Source organism: Patagioenas fasciata, chromosome 5 (assembly GCF_037038585.1).
Source record: "Patagioenas fasciata isolate bPatFas1 chromosome 5, bPatFas1.hap1, whole genome shotgun sequence".
NCBI lineage: Eukaryota > Metazoa > Chordata > Aves > Columbiformes > Columbidae > Patagioenas > Patagioenas fasciata.
In genome coordinates, this window is record NC_092524.1 from 66,750,019 (window position 1) to 66,773,663 (window position 23,645).

Sequence of the window (23,645 nt, forward strand, 5' to 3'; positions counted from 1 at the left end):
ACTTTCCTACTGTATCTCCGTGGACTTGGGGTGGAAAAAAGGTCCCTTTTCTGCTCCACTTCTGCAGCAGCTATTGAACCTCCCTTCTTCAGAGGCATTACTGTTACTTGGCAGGCTCTCCAGGCGAGCTTAGGACTTACTACCAGTAGTATACAAGTCTCCGGTGTTACATAAACACTGCGTTTGCCTTGTTATTTCGGGATATCCCCTATCACAGATGGGCACTCCTTCTGTGCACCACTCAGGACAACAAAGCCTCCATATAACCAAATAAACCTCTTTCCCCCCCCACCCTCCTGGCACATGGTTAAACCTCTATTACCTCCACATCGGAGACAGGTTATTAAAAAGCTCCTGCATAAGCTTGAGCAGGTACATAGCGAACTTCTACAAGCCTGTCTGGTCTGCATAATATTTTTATTCGTTTGATTTTTGGAAATAAAGATTTGCAGCTGAAGTGGGTTTCCCTGTAATACTCTTCACCTTAGGAGCGGCAGCAGATGCAGCCAAAGCGGAGCTTTTCAGTTCATTTCTTAATTATAAGCGATGGCTTTTAGAAGAACGGATTTAAGTCTTCAGCCCTCCCAGGGGAGCAATAGGACAGGATCATCCTCCTCCGGTACAAACCACGGGAAAGCAAAGCCCATCCATCCCACGGGTTGTTTTTCCATGGGAGCAGAATTAGCAGAGGCCTTTAATGATGATTATTCCTGCTCTGCTCTAGTCACGCTTGGGAAGGCAACATAGCAAAGTGCCATTACCCACACAGTACCTCAAATTGACCCATATGTATATATATATATATATATATATGGTATATAAAACATATATATACCATATATATCAATATGGTATATAAATGTAGATATATACTCATTTATATAATATATACATATAAAATATATGCATGCATAAAACATACATATACCTATAAAAATAGATGCATATATAATAAGTATACACATAGGATCATATAATTGCTTAGGTTGGAAAAGACCCTCATACACACATATACAGACACGCATATATAAATGCTATATATATATAAAGATAGGGTGCAAGGACTGAAACTAACTCACAATCAAAGCATTTCCTCTTGCAACAAGTGATTTTTGTAGTTGGCAATCGATGGAGAAAAACAAACAAACCCACCAAACAGCCTTCCAGCTTTTGGATGAGTTTGGTGCAGATGGGCCAAAATTGGGCAAGCATTTTAATAAGGAAGGAAGGAAAAAAAAAGGAGTGTGTGGCATCTCTTTTTTATAGAAAAACAATATGCAATACACATTTTACTGAAAAATAAAAATAAAATGAAAACAATAAACACAGAAGCGGACAGCACATTTAAAACCCTGACTGCAGTCGGCTTGAAGGGCGGCTGGGAGAGATTAAAGTACCTTTAAGCTCAAATACCTGCTGATAAAGCATTAATCCAGCGCTCGCAAAGCAGAGGGTGGGTGTTGGTTGGTTACACACCCCTCTGGGGAAGCTGCTGGGGAAAAGAAAACCATTCAAAACGCAATAAATAGCTGGGGAGTGCCTGGTGTGCCCTGGGAGGGGATGCAGCTTCCCCCCATCCTCCCAGCCCATCGGGATGCACCGCACGGCCACCGTGCACGGAAAACAAGAAACGTTTAAAAACACGAAAAGGAGAGCGATTTAGGAGTCAAAGTAAATCAGAGGGGAAAGAAAAAAAAAAGAAACGAACCGCCAAAAATCATCGCACGTAAGCTCATGTGGTTGCATTGGTAGGCGTTGTTTTTCCAGGCGCTATCAAGCGGTGCGTGTCCTTGAGGTCTAGAGGCGTTACCTTCACATTGCTAAAAACAAAAAGCGGAGAACATCGCAAATGTTCCCGAAACGTTCAGAAGGAACAAAAAACGGCTAATCCGGCACACGAAGCAGGACAGAAGTGCCAGGTTAGGGCAAGGCTAAAGCAGCATTTTACAGCCAAGAGCGCTGCTGAAGGTCCCACTCCAGCCAGCGCCCGCTCTCGTGGGTCATTAATACTATTTACTTTTCAGAAACTACCGATACAGCCATTAAATAGCGCTGTGTTTCCTTCCCCCGCTGCAGATATTGGTGCAGGGATCAGCTTCTGCATCTCAGCGGGTCGGATCCGGACCGGCACTGTTTGCTGGGGACGGCTGAAGGAGCATCGGTTGCTTTTAAAACGTCCTCCCAACCAGTGTAGGGACTGGGATTTGATGAGATAGGTGTGCCCAGGATGCTCTGTGACCCTACAATGTCACCAAGGTGACCAGTTCATTTTCAGCTAACATTCTTGTGGTCAAAAATCAAGCAAAAAATACAAACGAGCTATAATAATAATAATAATAATAATAATAATAATAATAATAATAATAATAATAATAATAATAATAATAATGATGTAGTATATAAAAATATGGGTGTGTGTATATATATCCACAAACATACAGCTATATAGCTGAACCCATTGCTCCCTATACAGGGGACAGAACATCACTGCCCTGCTGCTCAGACTGACCTCTTTAAACCCAGATTCCTTCAAACATGCCAAAGCCACTCCTTCTAGGACAATTATGGGAAAAAAACATCAAAAAACCCAACAAAAAAACCCAAACTGGCGCTGTTTTCATTTATCTCGAGTCCAACAGAAATGCTGATGTGTTTTGCTGGGTGACACGGCTGTTGTTTTGGGATGGAATCTATTTTTTAGTGCAGATTTGAGTGGTTTGGAGCATGGCACATGCAGGAATAGACTCCCCGCCACCCCCCAACAGAGATTTAATTGCAGAGCAAAGTACAAAATGGAAAAAAAGACCAAAAAAAAATCCTTCCAGCCTCTTGAAACACTTGAAAAATGATACTTTGAAACGCGGAGATAAACATCCTATAAAATTATAATCAGACTGCTGCAATAGAGCTGTAGCCACGACAATCTGATGTTCTTGGTACTAATGAGACTTAATAGGAGTTTTTAATCATGTGCCCCGGATGTATTTGACTTAAGCCATGAAAAATACAGCGTACAGCAGCCACGCTGCCGAAGGGCTTTGACCCGGGGGTGGATGCAAAGTGGTACCTTGAATTATCCCCTATTTACCACCATGGGCAACTCTCACCACTATTTTATCCTGCTTTGTTTTCAGGAGAACAAACGTTCAGGAGAACATCTACACATCTACACCCATGGAGGTGTCCCAAACAGAACGGACCCGTGCGGGTATTTAGATTTAAGAGCATAATTTCTTGCATGAAAAATAGTTTGGCTTGTTAAAAAAATGGAATAATAATAATAATTAAAAAAAAGGACAAAAGCAGCCTTGTTCCCAACACTGTGGTTCCCATGAGCTTGACCTCCCTCTCGTCCCAGCGTGCCAGGGGACACACATGGGTCACCACCCCAAAAAGACGTCAAAGCACGTTGTGTGTTCGCAGAGCTATTCAAGAGCAATGAAAAAAGGAGGAGGAGAAAATAAAACAACAGCTATGGAGGACACTGAGTATACGAGGGCACAACGCTGAATGTGGATGTTCAATGTGTCCTTGTTCAGAAAAATCACAGAGCATCTTCTGCTAATGAAGAAACGCGCTGCTACGCCGCTGGAAAAAAGAAGTGTCCTTTTATTTGGTTTATAAATGAGGTTTATAAGGGTAAGCCCACATCTCGACAGGGCAGGGATGGTAAATGAAGCACTGCGGAGGTGACCAAAAAATGCAGCGGCCAATCTTTGCGTTTGCTCAAAACCAAAATCTCCTCCTGAAGATGCCACCACCTACACAGCCCAGCAACGAGGCACCGCAAAAGATTTGGTAACATTTTACCGCTTGCTTTCTAAACCACCGGTGGTGTTTTACAATTCACGTGTGCAACGGGGGCATTTACAGCCCACAGCATCAATGAGCATCTTTGCAGGGTTTGAGCTGCTCAACCCGTGGGATGCTGGAGCCGGGTCCACACGCAGGCTTTGGGGAGAAAAGCAAATCCCGACAAGCCTGAAAGTTACTTTTTTTTTATATATTATTATTATTATTAGAGTAAACTCTAGGAAGGAAGCTCTTTTCAGTGTTAATAGGATTACTCAACTACCACTTGGAAATTTAATTTATTAAGATGCCATGGCTGTGACACAAAAACCTCCTCCTACTAGAGCCGAAATGATTTATCTCGTGATGGCCATGCTGCCAGGCACCTTTTCCCTGAGTGGATGCCACTCACCTGCAGAAAGAGCAGCAAAACGCCCTTTAAATTTGCTTTACACCTCCGATACTACTCCACAAACACAAAAGGCACGGATGACGTGTATCACAAGCCGCGAACCGAGCATATGGTGTTTGCCCTAGAGGTACCTACAGGCTTTTATTATGGTTTTATGCATACATTTATTATACGCGTATGTAAAACAAAATCTACTTTGTCCCTCAGCATCTCTCGCAGCAGAAGGTCTATGGGTTTCTCCGAGCTGCTCACCTGTGAGGTGCAGCCATACCCAACGCTGTTGTAACCTCTGAGCAGTTTTGCAATGATGCTGAGCCATCAGAAAACCCTCCTGAGGACCCGAAAACCGGGGCCACCTCCACTCCCCAACACCCCAACACCGACAAGCACCCATCGGCTTGGGAAGGTCTTTGCAAGCACTGTGCAGATTCGCTTTAAATCCTTGCACCAGAGCGATTTCATCCACTCATTTTTCTACAGGAGGGAATAAAGGAAAGCAATGGTGGATTATTATTTTATTACTTTATATTTTATTTTATAATACGGATCTTAACAAGCTGATTTTGCAGCAAGCATCCCTCCAGAGGAGGCTTTCGCTGGCTTGCTCCCTGCCTCCCGTGGAACCACTAGAAATGGCAGAAAACTCAATTAAGAAGCGTGGTTTCCATGATTCATCCAGCAGAAAATAAGAAGCACAGACACAACAGAGCAGCAGAGGAAGGAAGGAAGGGAGGAAAACCACTTCTCCAGGGAGCACTCAGCTGCCTTGACTACCAGCCTATTCCCTTCCCTCACCAGCAAGGAAAGTGCCCCAGGGTGACGATGCCAGCAGTTTGCAATCCTGACTCATCCCCAATGAACCTGCAAGGCATAAGGGAACCCTTCCCTGCCAAAAAGACATCATACCCAATAACAGAGCCAGATGACATTTGGCGGGACCCTATGGCAGATAAAGGAGGGCTGAACGGGCAACCTGAATTCCCAGTTTCTCATCTGAGGCTTCACATATAATTCAGGCCCTAAGGATGGTTATTCTGGTAAGTTTAGCCCCCTGGAAAGTGAGGTTTGCAGCTCTCGTGATGCCTCGGGCAGCCTCACCCCACACCAAACTACGAGCCAGCGTTGTCCCTCTCCTGGAGATCAGGTAGGACGCTGGTCTGCAAGAGGGGGACACCACATCTTCCAGGTTTCACCCAAAGTGCAACACCCTGGGCAGAGCATAAGGGAAAGGAGCCTCATCCTACCCCGGCAGCGACAACAGCCAGAAGTGCTTCAGGTGCCACCAGCCTTCCCTTGACTGTGTTTTGGGATGAACTCCTGGAGCAAAGCAAGATGAGGATGAGGAGTTGGTCCCTGCTCTATGTCCTTTGCAGAGGCATGGGGAGCGGAGGAAACCTCACCATTTTTCTTACTGATTTCTGCATGTTGGCCCAAGCTCATTGATCACAGAATCATTTTGGTTGGAATAGACCCTCGAGAACATTGAGTCCAAACATCAACCCACCCCTGGCAGGGCAGGACACGCGGGTGGCAGCGAGGACAACTGCAGCTGCAGATGTCGTGCCGAGCAAAGCTCTGCGTGTTATCAGCGAGGAAGGGGAGCTCAGCAAGACAGAGATAGAGCTCTTTCCAGGCAATTTCATAAAACACAGACTTTCTAATTGAATTTGGAGTTTCGGCAATTAACTCTTCCAAAAGTACATAAGCCTGAAGGGAGAAGCGGGGGGGGGAAACCAACCACAAACAAACATATAATCGGCTGGTAAGAGATTTAAAATGTAATAATTGGCAAGATGAATTTTTGCTTGCCGTCTGGTTTTGCAAGCTAAAATCCAGCTGAGATGATAACGGCGAAGGTTTATGCAACTGCTGCTGTGTCTGTTCGCCTACACGCACCTCCTCCCAATCCTGTTCCAAACGTGTTCTCCAAATTCAGACACATTTTACTGAAATTTAGAGGTCTCCAAGATCCCACCTGGTCCACAGGAGAGGGACCGATCCCAGCTCAGGGACATCTTATGCACGAGCTCCTGACCAAGCATCATATTTGAATAGCCACTAAGCATAAGCTGCATCCAGAGCTGTTGCAAACTCGCTGGGAAACCCGGTGAGCACAAGAAAAGCTGAGCAGCACAGTTCTCCAAAAATAAAACAGAAAATAAACAAGCTTTCCACTGGTTTGCTGGGCACTTTGCTTCCCCTGCCCCTTTAGTTCTACCTGGTGGAAGCTCCAGCCTGGACAATCAAAACCAGAGCAACGCGCAAAAGCAAACCTGGGTGAGAAAGCAGTTCTGCTCAAACTCCTTATTTCCCCATCCAGCAGAAATTTGGGGATCTTCAGTATTTTTCTAAATTATAATACCTGAAAAACTCTGAAAGCCCCTGAGAACATTCAGAACCGAATCCCAGCAGCTGAGAAGTTTTGCTCAGTTTTGGTTTTCTGCCCCTTTCTAAGTTATTGGTTAATTAAGATTTCAGAAGGAGAACAAATAAATGCATCATCTTTAAGATGTTTTAACACACTTTCTCCACCAAGCACGCCCAGGGCTGGACACTGGGCTCAAATCTGTGTGCCATGAGCATCATAAAACTCCTTCCTCTCCCCTTGTCTCTAAGGAAAACCACCACCACCAAAAAAAAAGGATTTAAAAATAAAATTCCCCTAAACACATACAGAATCACGCCAAATAGGAGCTCACAGTGGTGGTGTCACCAGTGATGTTGAAACAACTGAAGTTTGCAGTGCAAATACTCCCTCTTCTCTTTCCCAACTCGGTAAACACTCCCCACATCCACAATTTCATGCACTTGTCCACAATCCTTTTTTTTTCCCCACCATAATCAGAAACCAAGGGTTAAAGTCAAGGTTCCTGGTTTGCTTTTTATAACGTCCCATAGTGGGCTTGCAAGAATTCGCCCATAAACCCACAGCGGCCTGCAAGCTGCAGAGTGACAACCACCCAATGCCATTTTTCTACACCAAAAATCAGGGGTGGGCCATGATTTTACCCCCGTACCCGGAGAAGGACGGCGCCTGCCTTGAATGCAACCATCGCACATGTAACAGCACAGAAAGAAGGTTCAAAAATCCCTGCCAGGGAACACCCGGAGGCGTTTGGCTTCTGTTTAGAAATATTAAACTATTTTGAGTACAATTTGTTTGGGTTTTTATATGGGTGAGAGAGACTCGGCCAGATGCCTGGGTGAAATGCAAGCGCTGATGGAGAGTGGTGGGGAAAAGGAAAGGATGGCTATGAGGAGGAAAAGGAAAAATATATATATATATTTTTTAAAAAAGGGAAGTGTGCGAATGTGATGATTCTTATAATTTTAGCTCTCTCGGAGTGACGTGAGTGTGGTGGACGCGGCTCCCCACGCCGGCTTCCCCGCACGCCTTACGTCGAATCGAAACCTGAGGGAGCTGGAAGAGGAAACTACTGATTTGGACTGGGTGGGAGCAGCAAACCCAACAATTTCCTGTCTGTGGTAGACAAACCCAGGCTCTGGTATTCGCGGGGAAGCCACCGCCGCCACCTCCCACCCCGTCCTCTTCCCCCTCTGACTGGGATCTGTGTCATCGGCCACGCTCTTTCAAGTCACAACAGATGACTCGTAGCGAAAGAATTATAAATAAATAAATAAGTAAATAAAAATTTAACATTTCAGTTTCATTTCTGGCTTCCAAAGAGTCACCGCCACCCTGCGTAGAAATATTAATTGCTGTGACCGCAGCTTGGAGCCGCCTGCCTACGGCTTTTACCTACCCCCACTCCGAATTCCTCTGGTCATTGGCAGTTCAGCTGAATATTCCACTTATGCTAACAAAGAGGACATTATTTGAGCCACGATCCTGTAATTTGGTGTAGGCCTTACGCAGAAGCTTCCTGGAGGCAAAAGCTGGATGTGAAGAGCCGGCCCTGCATGGATCAATGTGTACAGCTGGAGAGTGCGTTAACAGGCACTTGGATATTCTCACCTAACTGCTATTAAAAATGTGTTATTTGGGGGATAAAGCTTCAGCACAGGTCACTAGCAAAGATATTAATCAAGCGGCGATATGTAAATACAGGGTGCGTTAGCAGCTCTGCTGGTCTCCTTGAAGATGCTGAAGCAGGAGCATCCCTGCCTGGAGCATCTCTGCCTGGAGCACCTCTGCTGGGCAGCACCCAGGGTAACACTTTTGCCTCAAAATGGCCCAAAATCACTGCCTGTTTCTGGAGCAGAAGGACTTTTGTGCTCGGCAGTGTGCCAGACCCCTCTGGACTCTGTGCTCACCATCCCACCTGTGCAGGTTTTGCCGTTTAAGAGCCTGGGATGAGGTTTCTCGGGGAAATCTGGAGCGGGATCGGTGAGGAGCGTTGGAGGGGTCCCGCCTGCCAAAAATGCGGCGGCAAACACCGTCACCATTTATCACGTTATCTGAGTCAAGCACTCACCACGCTGCCTCAAAGGGAATGCAAACAGCTCCTCGCAAGCCTGCCCGCATATTAAATGGCACTCAGAGTCCTCTCGTGAACGTCATGGACTTGAAAAGGAATATTGAGGAGTGACCGAGCGCTGATTTTGAAGGAAAACATCCTCCTTGTCTCAACTGACAGCCAGACAAGCATCTGCAGATCTTGCAAGTGAAGGTGTCCGTTGTCATCCTGGTGGCAGGGACCAGAGAAATGCCCTGACCATACCCCAAGCATTCAAATAAGTATTTTTTGAAAGTATGGCTACAATAAAACTCCTTCCTTTATTTCTCTTTAGCCTTCAGCCATTTCTCTTGGCTTCTCTAACAGCAAAGCACAGGTGGCCACCTAGTGAGCCCCTACTCAAGTCTCCTGGGACGAGTCCATAGCAAAAGGAGCAAGTCACCTGCAAAACAGCACCACAGACTCATCCTGCCTCGTGTCTGCAACAGAAACGGGCTGGGGCGAGGATTCTGCATTTCTCTTACATAGCCTCAAGCTGTTTCAAAGAGTTCGTTCCATTTTCAAGGCAAAGAATTTCCCCAGCAAGTCTCACGACAGCTCGGAGCATTTATAAGCACTGCAAGACCTAAACCTCAAACACAAACCTGGGGAAATCAATGACGCTGCACTTTCTTGGCGTTTTATTGATAACCCCTTAAGGGGTCCATTAAGAAAAAGAGACTTTACACAGAGAACATTAATATTTTCAATCGATCTTGCAAAGAGCGCAGCTCAAGCCATTGGCAAGATAACAAGGGCAGAGTCCATCCCATGGTGAACAGAGCCTCTCGGGTGAATCACAGACACATTTGCAGGCTAAAACCTGCAAAAGAAAGAGCTCCGTGTGCTAAAACAAAACACTTTGCAAGTGACAACTCCTGTGTCAGTCCTCAGGTGACATCCTGCCCTCTCTCAAGTGATGGAAAGGAGATAGTGGAACAATGGAGTTGCCCAAATGCTGATGATGCGATTCACAAAAACAAGGCCTTAGAAGATGTAATCACTGCTCCGTGTTATCAGCTGCTCTCTATGGAGGGCAGGCGATCTGCTTTGACATTTACCCCAGGTGTGGTCCCCACATCCATCCTGGCTGGATAAAAGGGAGATGCAGCACCTCAAGCCATCTCGCTGCCTCGGCTGGGTGATGCTGCAAGTGTTAACACCTTCAAGTCCAGAAGGACTATCCTAATTCTGAACCCAGCTGATTTTTTTTGCTTCATTCACTTATTTTCTTCAGCACAAACCCCTAAAGGTGCTCGGTCCTCCCCCAGCGCTCCCAGCAAGCAGCTGGAGCCGGCTGCCACGCATATACCGCCTGTAAAAGAAACCTAGAGAAAAATCTGCATTTCCGTTACAAAACTTCCATCCACCGACTTTCTGAATGTGCTCAGTGCACATTTAGGTCATCTGTCTTAAGCCATTCCTCTGCCAGCCACCATTTGTCCCCCCCTTCTCCGTTTCTGTCAGCTAATCCGTTATTCCCACTACGATACAGAGCATCCCCAAATCCTGCGTTTAACGCATATCCCACAAAGCTCCTCCCGAGCGCATTTCAAAAAAGCAGAGTTTTTTCCCTTGCATGTGTTTAAAACCGCCTTAAATTGACAACAACAATAACCCGCGTTTACTTCCTTCCTTCCTCTGCTCCCAGTGATTTTAAGCCTCATTTTTTTGTTGTTTGCAAGTCAATAGTGGCAAAATTCCTAAAAACCCCTGGGCGAGCACCAGGAGTTTCCAGTACAGACCCCAACCACCACAGACCAACTAAATACTACTGCTCTTAAAACCTCAGCATTTTTCTGCCTTCTTTCCAGAGAGGCCTCTGCCAAGCACACGGCGCGGCTCAATTAACGAAGTGGCTTAATCCAGAGGGGTGATAAATAACAGGGGAGCGACCAGGTCATTGCAATTCACTTGAGTAACCAGAATCTCTATCTGCCGCTTGGGCTTTTTCCAAATCCCTGCCTGCATTAATGACAGATTTTAATTGCCTATTCCCAAACTGCAGCCCCTCCGCATACGCAAGGACTGAGTCGACCAGATTTTCTCCTACAAACATGAGAAAATACTAATGTAAATCCAGATTTTCCCCTTTTCCAAGCTCCCCTCACTGCTTGGGAGGAGGGAAGGTATTTTTACCCCCCCTTCTCATTAATGAAGAGCTTCTACCAGCATCCCACAACCAGACCGGGGTTGATCTGCGGCAAATTCAAAGCAATGCCCTAAACTGTGAAGCTCTGGGCAGGCCACAAAAATCTGCTTTCCCTGCCCTCCAGAAGGTTTATCCCAAAGGACGAGTTGGCGAAGCCCCCCCTTTTTCCCTCCCCCCACAACACAGCAGCCCATAGGGGATCTGCAAGGAAACTTTTTAAAGGCATTTCCTTAAAACTCACAGCAAAAACACCAATCTGCTTCACAAAAAATGAATGATTTTTTTAACATGGGGAGGAACAGGTTAAAAATGCAAGGAAAGGGTTTCAACATGGAAAAACTGCAAAATTAATATATCTGGAGATGAAGCAGAGGCTGGATGAAGGACGGCATTGAGGAGGCACATGAGGAGCGAGTCCCGTCCCACCCCGCTCTGCTAAACCCGACCCCGATAACTGGCAGCAGCTCAAAGAAGAGCCATAAAAATAATGAGAGGGCTGGAAGAGCTGACACGCAGGAAGATTAAAAGGAACTATATACGTATAGCTTGGCTCCGCGACAAAAGCCAAGGGGAAAGGGAAGGCAACAGCCGGTGATATCCACGGGTCTTCACGGTCCTGGGGAGCGGGGTTTGGGGCTGAGCCCCCCGGGAGCACCGTCCTGCTCCCCCCTCCAGCACTGTGGCCGCTGCATTCCTTCCCTCTAATACAATCCCTAATTTAACAAGTGGAGAGGATCTGGGCAGACACTTTTGGGGGGAGGATGCATTACGTCAGGCGCTAATTTAGGTCCTCGCTGGGCTTCGTCCCCATGCACGCGTCCGGCTCTCAGCACACGAGTTGGTCCCAGCACCCAGCGCAGCATGAAACCGAGGGGAGCATGGCTTATTCATTTGTGATCAATGAGTTGACTTCTTATCGTTTCTAGAAAGCTATGTGGTTTTTTATTCCACCGAGCCACCAAGTGCTCAACTGCAGCAAATCTTACTGCAGCTCCAGCCTAAAAATAATACACACACACAAAAATCAAGTTTTCAGAAAGTCAAGGCTATCTCCAGCACGAGACCCTTTGATGGGAGCGCTTGCTTCCTTTCGAAACAAGCATATTTATATCTGTCTCTTCCTTCCTTTAACTTGAGATAATTAATAAATCAAAACCGAAGCATGGTGGAAGACGGCGTTTTTAAAGCCACACAAGGGCTTTGCATTCAAACAGGACCTGCAGCTGACAGCTCCGCTACTCCCACAGCCACAGGCACGCGCGGGGACCTCGCAATTCATATTTTATTTGAGCAATTACAGTAATCAGCCTGGACTATACCACTGAGTAAACACACCCGAGTCTTAAAGAGCTGATAAGAAAAAGACAAGGGGGAGGTTTGGCGGGACAGGGCTCCCCATGGCCGGCGAGTCGGGGTGCTCGCTTTCGGTGGGGAGCGCGTCCGAGCTGGGTCCTCCGCCACAAAGCCACCCCGGTGTCTCGGGCCGCGCGTTCCCACGCGTCCCAGACAAACGGGCTCTTTGTCCAGGTGCACCCAAAGCCATCGGACACCGCGGTGCCCCCGGTCCCCTCACCCACACTGCCCCGTCCATCACCCCATGCTCGCAAAGGGCCCTCCGAGGCGCTTCCCTCGTCCGAAGCCGCGCGGCACAAGTTACAACTTCACAATTCAGTTTTTCTGTGTACTGGAGAGCGCCCATAAGAATCCCACCCCCCCCACCCCATAAATGAAGATGTTTCCCAGCTTGGGGTAAAACCCCCCATGCAAAGCAGTTGGTGGACAGGAGCTGAGGCCCTGCCACAGGCAAACCAGCCCTGGGGTGTAAAAGTTTGGGTGATTTGGGGCCGATGCAAGTTGAGAGGCGGCAGTGGAGGGTGCAGGCTGGGAGCATGGGGGGTGTTGGGGCTGCAGGGGGGCTGGGTAGGGCATGGTGGGGAGAGGCAGCCCCACGTCGGGATGGGGTGCTAGGGCAGGGTGGTGGGATGGGATGCTAGGGTGGGCAGGGTACTGAGTGCCAGGGCAGGGTGCTAAGCAGAGTGCTGGGAGCTAAAGCACAGCACTGGGGCAGGGTGCTGGGTGTTAAAGAGCAGTCCTAGAGCAGGGTCCTGGGTGCTGAAACACAGCACTGGGGTGGGATGCTGGGTGCTGGGAACTACAGCACTACACTGTGACGGGGTCCTGCGTGCTGTGGGAGGGCGCTGGAAGCCAAAGCACGATAGTGGGACAGGGTCCTGGATGCAGGGGGCTAAAGCACGACAGTGGGGGAGGGTCTTGGGTGCCAGGGCAGAGTGCTCAAGCACAGGACTGGGATGGGGTCTTGGATGCGGGGAACTAAAGCACAGCACTGGAGCAGAGTCCTGGGCACTGTGGCAGGGTCCTGGATGCTGGGAACTAAAGCAGAGCGCTGGGGTAGGGTGCTGGATGCTGGGGATGGGTCGGGGGTGCTGGGGCAGGGTGCTGGATGCTGGGAACTAAAGCACAGCACTTTGGTAGGATGCAGGGTGCACCAGCACAGCCCCGGGGCAGGGTGCTGGGGGTGCCGGGGCAGGGTGCTGTGCTGGGCGGGGGGTGCCGGGGACACTCACCGAGCTTTTCGACGAGGCGCAGCATGACACCGCCGATGTGGATCTCACCGGTGACCCGCAGGGTGACGTCGCGGCCCAGGTCGGTGACATGGACGCTCAGCTCCCACGTCCCATCGGCGTAGCAGCCGTCCGGCATGCGGATCCCGTCCAGCGCCATGGCCCCGGCCTCCTGCGCCGCCAGCTGCGCCTCAGCGCCCGCCCGCCGGCTCGGCTCAGCTCAGCCCGGCTCAGCACGGCTCGGCTCGGCTCAGCCCGCCTCCGCGCCCCGGGAGGGTGGGATGGGGGCGCGGTGGGGCGGGATCGCGGGGGTGCAGCGCTGCCCCGCCGCCCCCCAGCCGCTGCCTGCGGGGCCGCCGCGGGAGGAGAAGGGGCGGGCGGGTAGAGGGAGGAGGAGGAGGGTGGAAAGGGAGGAGGAGGAGGAGGAGGGGGATAGTAATTAAAGGAAAAACGCGCCCCGCGCAGCCGGGCCCCTTGGCCTTTTATGGAAGCGAAGGACGGAGCAAGCGGGGGCCGCTCCAACATCCGGGACTCGCCGGGGGGCGGCCCGGCTCGGCCCGGCTCAGCAAGGCTCGGCCCGGCTCAGCAAGGCTCGCCTCGGCTCTGGCCTCGGGGCGCAGCCAGTGGAGCCTCGTTCCCCCCCCGGCGCGGCGTTCGGCGGTCCCGGAGTGTGCGGAGGAGGAACCCCCGATCCGGCCCGCACAGCATCCTCTAGGGCCCGTGAAAACTCCCTGTCCCGAACACGCGTGGATGCTGCGAGCACATTTCCGTGGCAGCCTTGCCCACTCTGCTGCCTTTACGGTGTTTTTCTTGAAACACTGAGTGTTTAAAAGCCCCATATTCATCAGCAAAATATTTCTCGATAGGCAACCCCCTTACCTTAGCATCGCCGTTCATGGCCTGCGCCGTGCCCATGCTGAGACTGGTTCCCTCCAGCCGTATCGTCTGGGAAGTGGGAACTGTCTTCAAATAAAGAGCCTGAACCGGCACAAATGTAGAAAAAAAAAGTATTATCCGCTTCCTGTAGCTCTCCACCCAATGATACATACATCCCGCCAAGGCAACCGGGCTTCCTGAAAAACCGTCGCGCGGGAGGAGCTGCGTGTTGGGGACCGACGCAGCGGTCGGTGGCAGCGGGCAGGATGTGCCCCGCATCGTGCCGGGCGGTGGGAAGCCACATCCCGACAAAACTGCGCCCTCCAGGATGGCTCGGCCAGCCCAGAGCTTTCTCATAAGCACCATTCCCGCATCCTCTGCTGCGAATGGCAGTGGGAGCTTTGCCATCGTGGAGACAACAAAAATCTCTTAATGGGAATGCTAAAGTCTTGCCACCTTTTCACTTCTGCTGTTATAATGGAGATATTTACAAAGGGCTGTTCCTCTGTCTTCCCATACACATTAATAAAGCTTTCCAAAAGTTGCTCTGAGCACAGTAAGCCAGGTTTTACAAATAAACAGCACAGAGGCTTTGGGCTAGTGTGGCTGATGCTGCTATAGGGAAATTAGGTAATGCTGGAAGGATGGGCAGCAGATGACCTTCCCCACCAAATCCTCCCAGGGCCTTAATCCCTGTCAATATAACCCCCATTTCATCCTCTCAAACTTGGAAGCAGGAGTGTAATTTACAGGTTGACCGCTTGGAAGGCCAGGGAAAAGCTGGTCTGTAACAATAAAGCTTTCAGAGATTGTATCTCAGTGTTCTTCCAGGGCAAAACAATGGGGCAATAAATAGAAAGGGTTACTCTCAACCCAAACTGTTTGGACGAGGTTCCCAGCTGATGCAATTCAACACGGCTCCTCCAGAGCTAGTAACCTTGTAGTACAGCTGATTGCACGCTGTCGGGTAGAAGCTGCTGGTTTTTCATGCTATTAAAACCGTTCGCGGAGTTTCTTTTTAACTGAGGATGGGGAAAGGCGCTCTCTGTCCCAGCTGGGGCCGGGCAATGCTGTCCCCGGGGCTCTCTGTCCCTCCCAGCACAGCGGCTCGGCGGTGGGTGTGCGGAGAGGCGGGCAGCGTCATCTCCAGCGCTCGGCCAAGACGCAAAGCAAGGTCAAAAATGCACCGGCGAGGCTCTTGCGTCAGAGGCAGCCAAGCATCCCCGGGGCTCTTCCCACTGTTTGCAAGAAGTCCTCGCTCCGCACAAGCAGCAATAGCCAAATAAGGTGCCGAAACACACGGCCGCTTCCATCGGGATGGGGATGATACCTACCAGATCTGCCGGCAGCGCAGCTCCCGGCCCGACGCTCCTTCTGCCTCTGCTCCGTGGAAGCCGGGATGCTTTTCCGATGAAATGACTCAGTTGGGCATCTTTGGGAAATCAGCGATGAAGCTGAGAGGCTCCTTCCCCGTCGTGGGTTTATTTGACTTGTTTTGCCCCTTTTTTTTTCTGGTTTTCAAACTGTGCGGTTGTTGGAACCAGCTGGTTTTCCTGCCTGGCTGCTCCGGGCAAGCCGGTCAGACTGGCTCTTCCCAGGGTGACCGGCCATGGAAATCTGCTCTGCGTATTTGGGTGCCTCGGCTGGGTGACTGGAGCAGGAAAAGCATCAGGACTGAGCACCGGGCCCCTCTGCACACGCAGAGGCAGAGAAATTCCCCAAACCTCCGCATAAACAAAAGCTGCGTTTCCTCAAATGCTCCAGCTTGGCTGAGCGCGATGTGCTCTGAGCCGGGGGTGGGCAGACCCCGCTCGGTCACCTCTCGGGTTCACCCGGGTCTCGATATTCCCCATCTACAGCTTCTTCCTTAACAAGGGCAAAGTTTCAAAAGAAAACCCCAAAAAAGGAGAAATGCAGATGCTTTTTTTTCCCCAACACTTTTTGTGTCTAACACCTCCCTGCTTATGTGCTCCTTTACACCTCTTCACACGGGGTTTGCAAGCTCTTTACTCCTCCCTCAGTTTTACTCTGAGCTCTTTACATACATCCCTTAAGCAATGTGGAACCTGGAGCGTTACCTGAGTCCCTTTAAAATGCATTACTAGAAGTAAACATGGTCAGTGCCTGGACACCACAAACTTGCTCCCGCATCTCCAGCATCACATAACACCAGGTGAGAGGGGTCCACACCACCTGGGTGTTTTTTCCTGTGTGTCTCTTCATCTCCTTCCGCCTCCAAACATCTTCTGGATGTCACCAAGGTTCGCTTGTCACAAATGACCATTTCCCAGCAGAGAGAAGGTCGCGCTCCCAGCAAAGGAAATATGCCGGGTAACTCCGCTTCCTTGTTTATTCCCAGCCACATTCATTCTTCCCTGATTTTGTCATTTCGGAAATGTCCGTGTGACTTGGCTTTTTCATTTTTCTGAATGTGTATGCAGAGTAATGAAGCTGTGACAGCTACATATTGTACAAATGTGCATTCATTCAGCATCGTTGTAATGAAAGGACGGCTCATATTTGGGATCAAGTTCTTGAAGAAGCACTTGAGATGTGGAGGTTCAGTCTTTCTAGACTGTAGTAATTCCCTCTTGTGATCTTGCAAAGATTATTCAGCATTTCTATACCTTACTAATAGCTCCATAAAATTCGCTTATGCCCCTTAGGACACAACTCCAGCGATGCAATCGCATTACTTTGCTCGTGCGTAGTCTTACTCCAGGCTTATCGTCTCAGCTGGATGTGGTGTTTGCTCCTGATGAATGAGGTCAGAGAAATTCCCAGGGGTTTGTCTCATCTTTGGGCTGTTCATAGCTGTTGCGGTGCCTTTGGGTTTTACCACCGGCTGTGGGGAGAAAGGAGATGACGGCAGGTATCGGAGCTGGGGTGGGATGTGAAGACCGGGGTTGGACACATACAGCAGCACTGTGGATCCTCACAGAGTTCGAGGGCCAGGAACAGGGCTCTGTACTCAAGTCCTCACATCTTCAGGATGGGACATTTGTCCTGGTTGCTCCAAGGGAAGTTCAGGCAACCCGATGTGGAAACACATCTGGGAGTACTGGTGCCAAGATGGGTATCCTTACCCAAAGCGAGAGCCATCGAGTGTCCAGATCTCTCCTCCTGATGGGCCAGGACACATGCGATGAAGCCAGGAACCAAGATTTGAGACTATATCACAACCATCCAGCTTGGTCCTTCATGCCCAAAGGTTACAAAATACATCCCTGCAGCTGGAAGAAATCCGAGCTTGCAAGAGATAGCTACGCTCAGATAAGAGACGTGGAGCCAGAGCGAGCTGCTCCTCCCTTGCTAAGTCAAGCCAAGGTTTTGTTGCCCTACAGCTACAAAATCACATCTCATTTCCATTCTGCATGTGCCTGTCATCATCTGCGGTGTGCTGGAGCCTGCTGGGCTTGTGCCGCAGGGCAAACCTCACTGCAGGGCTCTTCTCTGTCCCCTTGTCACCTTCTTTCCAGGAACTGGGTTGAATTGAGCTCTGGAAGCCTCAGGCTGGGAGGTTTGTTCCCCAGCCTCTTCCTCCACAATCAGCTCTTCATAATAAATAGCTCCGCTGGCTCTCCTGACTCGGCATATCAGGCACTAGTTTCCTGTTGACATTATTCCCCGTGCCATCATTTATCCTTTTTCTATCATCCAGTTTTGTCCTTCTGATGTTTCCGGCTGCCAGGAGTGACCTCCACCGAGCGTGACTCTTGCCTTGGCCCAGAAAGAAGGCAACGTGCCCCAAATCAGCCTCAAGTCATCCTCAAGGTCAGAAGGATCCTTGAACTTTGTGTCTGAAGGGGCTGGTGGGTTCTGGAGCACCCTCTTGACATCTGTTTTAGCCAGAAGGAGTTGTTAGCAGAAGGCTTGAATACATGTGATGGAGAATTAGATAAATCCCAGGTAAATTCTCCTTCCAGCTCCCTGTCCGGTGCCTGAGTGTCTCACAACAGCTGTGCCCAAGCCCCTACTCTTGTCCCTGATCTTCCTCTGCATCACCGTTGCCTCACTCATGGGTTTGGTACCACTCGTCATCCTCACTTTGGACTCTTAATGTCACCTGGAGACTTGCAGCAGCAAATCACACTGCCCTGCACAGCCCGTGTTTTAGTAAAGGATGGGGTAGAAATGCTGCACAGGGATGCAGGAATACGTCCCTCTCAGCTGCTGCCATCCCCATCGGCCTCTCAAACAGCCCCAGGACCTCCAGGGATGTCGGATCGATTCCTCCATCCAGCACACTGCCCAGGTTTGCAAATTCTTTCAGCAAAACCTGTCCCTGGCCACTTACACCAGCTCTCAGAGGCGCTCACCGGCAGATGCTTTATGTGGTGCTGTCAGCAAGCAGTCAGTCTAAGTTATATTCTAGATGGAAAATGCTATGTTCTGATGAGTTAACCCCAGAACATGATCAATCTGTAGAGTTTTTTGGCTGAAAGTGACCTCAAAGGCTACTCTGCCACACTTCTGATTTGCACTTGCCCAAGAGACAGGGGGTAACTCCATCCCAAAGGCTCAAATATCTCACATCCCCATTTTTCTCCTGCAATATACAACATATTAAACCGCCTTCTATTGTCCATCAGATTTTTTGAGTTTTTGCTGGTCCCGTTCTGGCTTTTCTCCACGTCTAGAAGGCCTCCCATTCATTTGCCTTTACAAGTACAAAGTAGAGGCTGGAAGGCTGAATTTCTCCCATGGAGCTGGGAGAAAACCCAAATGTCACGCAATGCTCAATCACCATCCCTGGAGCTGGTGGCTCTGGGCTGTTAGAGGAAACACCCACTATCATTTATCCACTGCTAGTCAGCAAGAAGGAAAAAACCCAAGAGTCCCAAATAATTCATCTGATGGCTCCAACACCATCGTCTGCGGAGCCGGCCAGACAGTAGAAAGTGTCTATTTGGAAGTGATTTACTGGGAAGCAGTGGAGACGAAAAAATATAATCCCCAAATCATACCATCAATTATTCACAGCTGCTATTCAGGCCCTTTCAGGGCAACCGCTTGCTGGGAAGTGGAGTTGCGGGAAAGCACCCTATGCTGGCACCCAGCACATCTCCCCAGGCTGAGAAGGAGGAGAGGAAAAATGCACCTGGCACCCTGTGTAGCCCCGTCCTTGAATCATTTTGCTTGGAAAAGACCTTGAAGATCTGTCCTGTGTGTCTGCAAAGCGGCAGCCTCGTGGCCGGCATCACCAAGCGCTCCAGCATCAACCCCCCACCCCGGGCCCTGGCACCGGCGTTTCCCGTTATCTCTTCGGCCCCAGCTCTCCCCTCCCCAACGGTCTGGGGAAACTGGCTCCCAGCCCATGGGTTTTCCCTCTATCAGTGCAGGGAGCAGCGAGGCGAAGCTCGTCTGTCGCGCTTCATTAGGGGGCCCGAGGGCTGTGGAGGTGTAGGGCATCCCCAAGGCATGCTGGACCATTCCCAACCCTATGGATGTGCTCTGGAGTGGGGTCAAAATCAACTCAGGACATAGAATCATGGAATCGTTTTGGTTGGAAGGGACCCACAAGACTGAGTCCAACCATTAACCCACCCACCCCTGGCACTAACCCATGTCCCTGAGAACCTCATCTCCACATCTGTTCAACCCTCCAAGGATGGCGACTCCAGCACTGCCCTGGGCAGCCTGTTCCAATGCCCAACAGCCCTTTGGGGAAGAAATTGTTTCCAAGATCCAACCTCAATCTCCCTGGTGCAACTTGAGGCCGTTTCCTCTGGTCCTGGTCCTTGTTCCTGGGGAGCAGAGCCCGACTCCCCCCGGCTCCAAGCTCCTTTCAGGCAGCTCAGAGATCAGAAGGTCTCTCCTCAGCTCCTGCTCTCCAAGCTGAACCCCCCCAGTCCCTCAGATGCTCCCATCACACTTGTGTGCCACGCAGGGATCAGAAGCAAAGTCCAGCTCTTGCAGATCCATGTCTTGCCCAAACCTGGGGTTCCAGCACACCAGTTTTCCTCTGCGAGCATTACTTGAATCCCCCCACCCTGTGCAAATTTTGTTCAGCATAAGATGGACTCCCCAGGGCACTGTTTGACTCTATGGCATTGCAAAAATCACCAAATTGTGAAATGGAATAGCAAATCCAGCCCTGTGGGTTGGATGTACAGCAGTGCTCATGAGGGACATGAGGGTGTGAAGGGACTGAGATGATTTTCCCACTGTGGAAACCCCAGAAATCTCAGCCTGGGCCACCCATCCTCAGAAGGATGCTCTGGAGATGGGTTTATTCTTAATCTCCCATGACCAGGGATACAACAGCAGAAACCCAGACACCCTTGTATGATGTGGAAAGCAAACACCAGTGGGCAGCTGGGACACTCTCATGGATCAATTAGCCCCCAGAGCCCCATACCCACCCTTCGTTTGGCACTAAAAGAAGGAGCCGCATGGCCCCATGCTCCCCAGGGAGGAGCAGCCCAATGTCCCCAAGCCTGGCCAGAAGGAAGAAAAGACCACCAGCAACAGCACCCCAGAAATACCCCCACTTCATTCCCATTGTCTGATCCCAAAAGCATCCAAATCTTCCAGAACAAGGGACTCGAAGCCAGCTGTGCTGATGCAGAGAGCCAGGAGTTCCCCAAGGCTGCAAAGCCCCCAAGGCCAAACAAGAATAGCAGCAGCCCCATAAATCACACCCATCCTATAAATCACACCCTCCCCATAAATCCCAGCCCTGCTGCGTGAAGCTGCAAAGGCTGGAGGATGAGGAGGAGGAGGAGGGTGGCACCGAGGATGGAGCCGCTGGGGTTTGGCCGCCTTTGCTCATGAGCTATCGGAGAACAAAAACCTCCAAACAAGCGTTTGTATCGAAACGCACGTCAGAGCTCTGTGAAAGCCAGGCTGATAACAGGCACCTGAGCAAAGGCACCGACACGACGTGGCTGCCGGGGACGTCCGCGGCACATTTGGCTGCACGGCCCTGATGGAGCTGTCATGCAGGGCAACTTCGTCCTGTGCAAACCACTCAAATTAGCCCCAGACTGCAGGCTGTGGGTGCAGGTGGAGTGACCCAGCATCATCCCCTATGACCGCTTCATTTGGGCATCTGTGGGGCTCCCCACAGCACCCCTGACTGCTCCTTTGTCTTGTTTTTAACCAACCACAAACATATCCTGGCTCTTCTTGCTGGGTTTGTAGTGTTTGTTGGACTTTCCTTGTCAAATTTGGGTATGAACAGCTGCAGCCAAGGAAACTGCAATAATTTTCTCCCCATTTTACCGATGGAGAGGCTGAGGCCAGATGCACAGCAGTGACTTAAAACCACTGAGGATGCAGCTCCCCGCTGGAGCTGTGATACAGTGGCAAAGTAAAGCAGCCCCTGTGTGCAGATTTGGGTCAAAAATAACCCCAAACTGCTTCCTTTTGCAGGGAAAATAACACCGGGAGGCTTCAGAGAAACAGGAGTGTTAGTGAACCGGTGGATGCTGGGCTCAGATTTCGCAGCCACACGCATGTCTCTCTGCTATGGATTGGTTCTTGGTGATACACTGAAGTTTTCTGAGCTGAATAAAGGGATCTGGGGGACATCAAACAGGAAACAAACACATTTATTAAAGGGGGATGGGAGTTGATACCTTTTACTTGCCTCTCAGACACATGAGATGCCCAGTGTAGCTGCAACAGCTGAGCACATTTGGGAGCTTGTTGTGTCGGGGGAAGCTGGAGACGGATGATGCCCAGACAGCTGGATGGTTTTGTGCTTTTTCGGCTTCATTCTTCACCGGAAAGGTCAGATGCGAGTGGGATGGTAATGCAGTTAGTGCTGGAAAAAACAGAGACAGAGCAAAGCAGAGTGGTTTAATAAGGTAGATGTTATTGAATCAGCCGGGTGGGATGAACTTCACCTCCGAGCAGAGTGGTCTGAGTGATGGGCAGCTCCTGCAGGAAGGAGATTTGGGCTCTCAGCTGGCCAGGAATGGGCAATGTGGGGAGATTTTCTCCAAATCCCCGCTGAAGCATGAAATAGCAGTGACTTGCGAGCTCCTAGAAGTCGTCTATAGCAAAGGGTGTTTCTGTGCACCCACAGTTCCTGGTGCAGGTCCCTGTCCCCTGCAAACTGGGGACAGATGGGCCCTATCACATCCCCTCTGGGGACCCCTGCTCTGGGTTTCTCTGTAGTTTTTGGTGAGATGGGATGATGACTGATGAAGAAAAGTTATAAGAATTTAGGCTGTTTACCCTGGAGAAAGAAAGACAGCTGATAACATCTTCAAGTAGATAAAAGAGGGGTTTTCTGAAGAGGGAGGAAGAGAAGAGGGAGCAAATGCCCTGTCCCCCATTTCCACAATGGAGAGGCAAAAAGCAATGGGCATATGACCTGGAAAACAGTTCAGGCTGGCTCCTTTGGGAGACTGTTTAGGGGAGAAAAGGACTGCAGAGGGAGGGGAATCACCATCGTCAGGCATTTTTAAAGCTGAGCCAGAAAACATGCATCCTGGATGGTCAGTGTGCTCGCTCTGTGCCAATGAGGTTCTCCCACCTCCTCTGATGAGTCAAAGTTTTCAGCAGTTCATTGCTTACACAGGAGGACCCTTTGTCCCTACTGCTGGGTTGTGCCATAGGAAGATGGTCTCGGGCTGCTCCTGAGGGCAGCAGGATGGGTGTAGAATCATCAAATGATTTGGATTGGAAGGGACCTTCAAAGCTCATCCAGTGCCACCCCTGCCATGAGCAGGGACATCTTCACCAGCTCAGGTTGCTCAGAGCCCCGTCCAGCCTGGCCTGGGATGTCTCCAGGGATGGTTCATCCACCACCTCTCTGGCCAACCTGGACCAGGCTCTCACCACCCTCAAGGGCAACAATTTCTTCCTCATGTCCAGCCTGAATCTCCCTCCTTTAGTTTAAAACCATCACCCCTTGTCCTGTCACAACAGGCCCTGCTCAAAAGTCTGTCCCCATCTTTCTTAAGGGCCCTCTTTAAGCACTAAGCCGCAATAAGGTCTTCCCAGAGCTTCTGTTCTCCAGCTGAACACCCCAACTCTCTCAGCCTGTCCTCCCAGCAGAGCTGTTCCAGCCTCGGATCATTCCTGTGGCTCCTCTGGCCCCTCTCCAGCAGGTCCATGTGTGTCCTGTGCTGAGGACCCAGAGCTGGACCAGCACTGCAGGGGGGTCTCACCAGAGCAGGGCAGAGGGGCAGAATCACCTCCCTCCACCTGCTGCCCACGGGGCTGGGGACACAGCCCAAGATACTATTGGCACCTGGGCTGCAAGTGCACGTTGCTGGGTCATGTCCAACCTTGCACCCCTCGGTGTCCCCAAGTCCCTCACTGCAGAGCTGCTCTCCATCCCTTCATCCCCATCCTCAGTTGATACCAATGGCAGAAGGTCAGTTCACATCTTGTACTTACTGCTCCCCAGGGAACAG

At 50.3% G+C, this 23,645-nt stretch overlaps 1 protein-coding gene across 5 annotated transcripts in view; it reads right to left on the reverse strand.

Moving 5' to 3' along the window:
* FERMT2 (FERM domain containing kindlin 2) overlaps positions 1 to 14,362 on the reverse strand; it is a 55,248-nt gene extending 40,886 nt beyond the window's left edge. For 2 of the 5 annotated variants that reach the window (XM_065838117.2, XM_065838116.2), the window contains exons 1-2: positions 14,275 to 14,362; positions 13,399 to 13,567 (exon numbers count right to left, since the gene is read on the reverse strand). In XM_065838117.2, the coding sequence (XP_065694189.1) occupies positions 13,399 to 13,567; positions 14,275 to 14,310 (205 nt within the window). In that variant the 5' untranslated portion in view covers positions 14,311 to 14,362. Of the gene's footprint in view, positions 1 to 13,398; positions 13,733 to 14,274 lie in introns of those variants that run through there. The other 3 variants (XM_065838118.2, XM_065838119.2, XM_065838120.2) reach the window with 3 other exon arrangements.
* Positions 14,363 to 23,645: the final 9,283 nt, after the last annotated feature.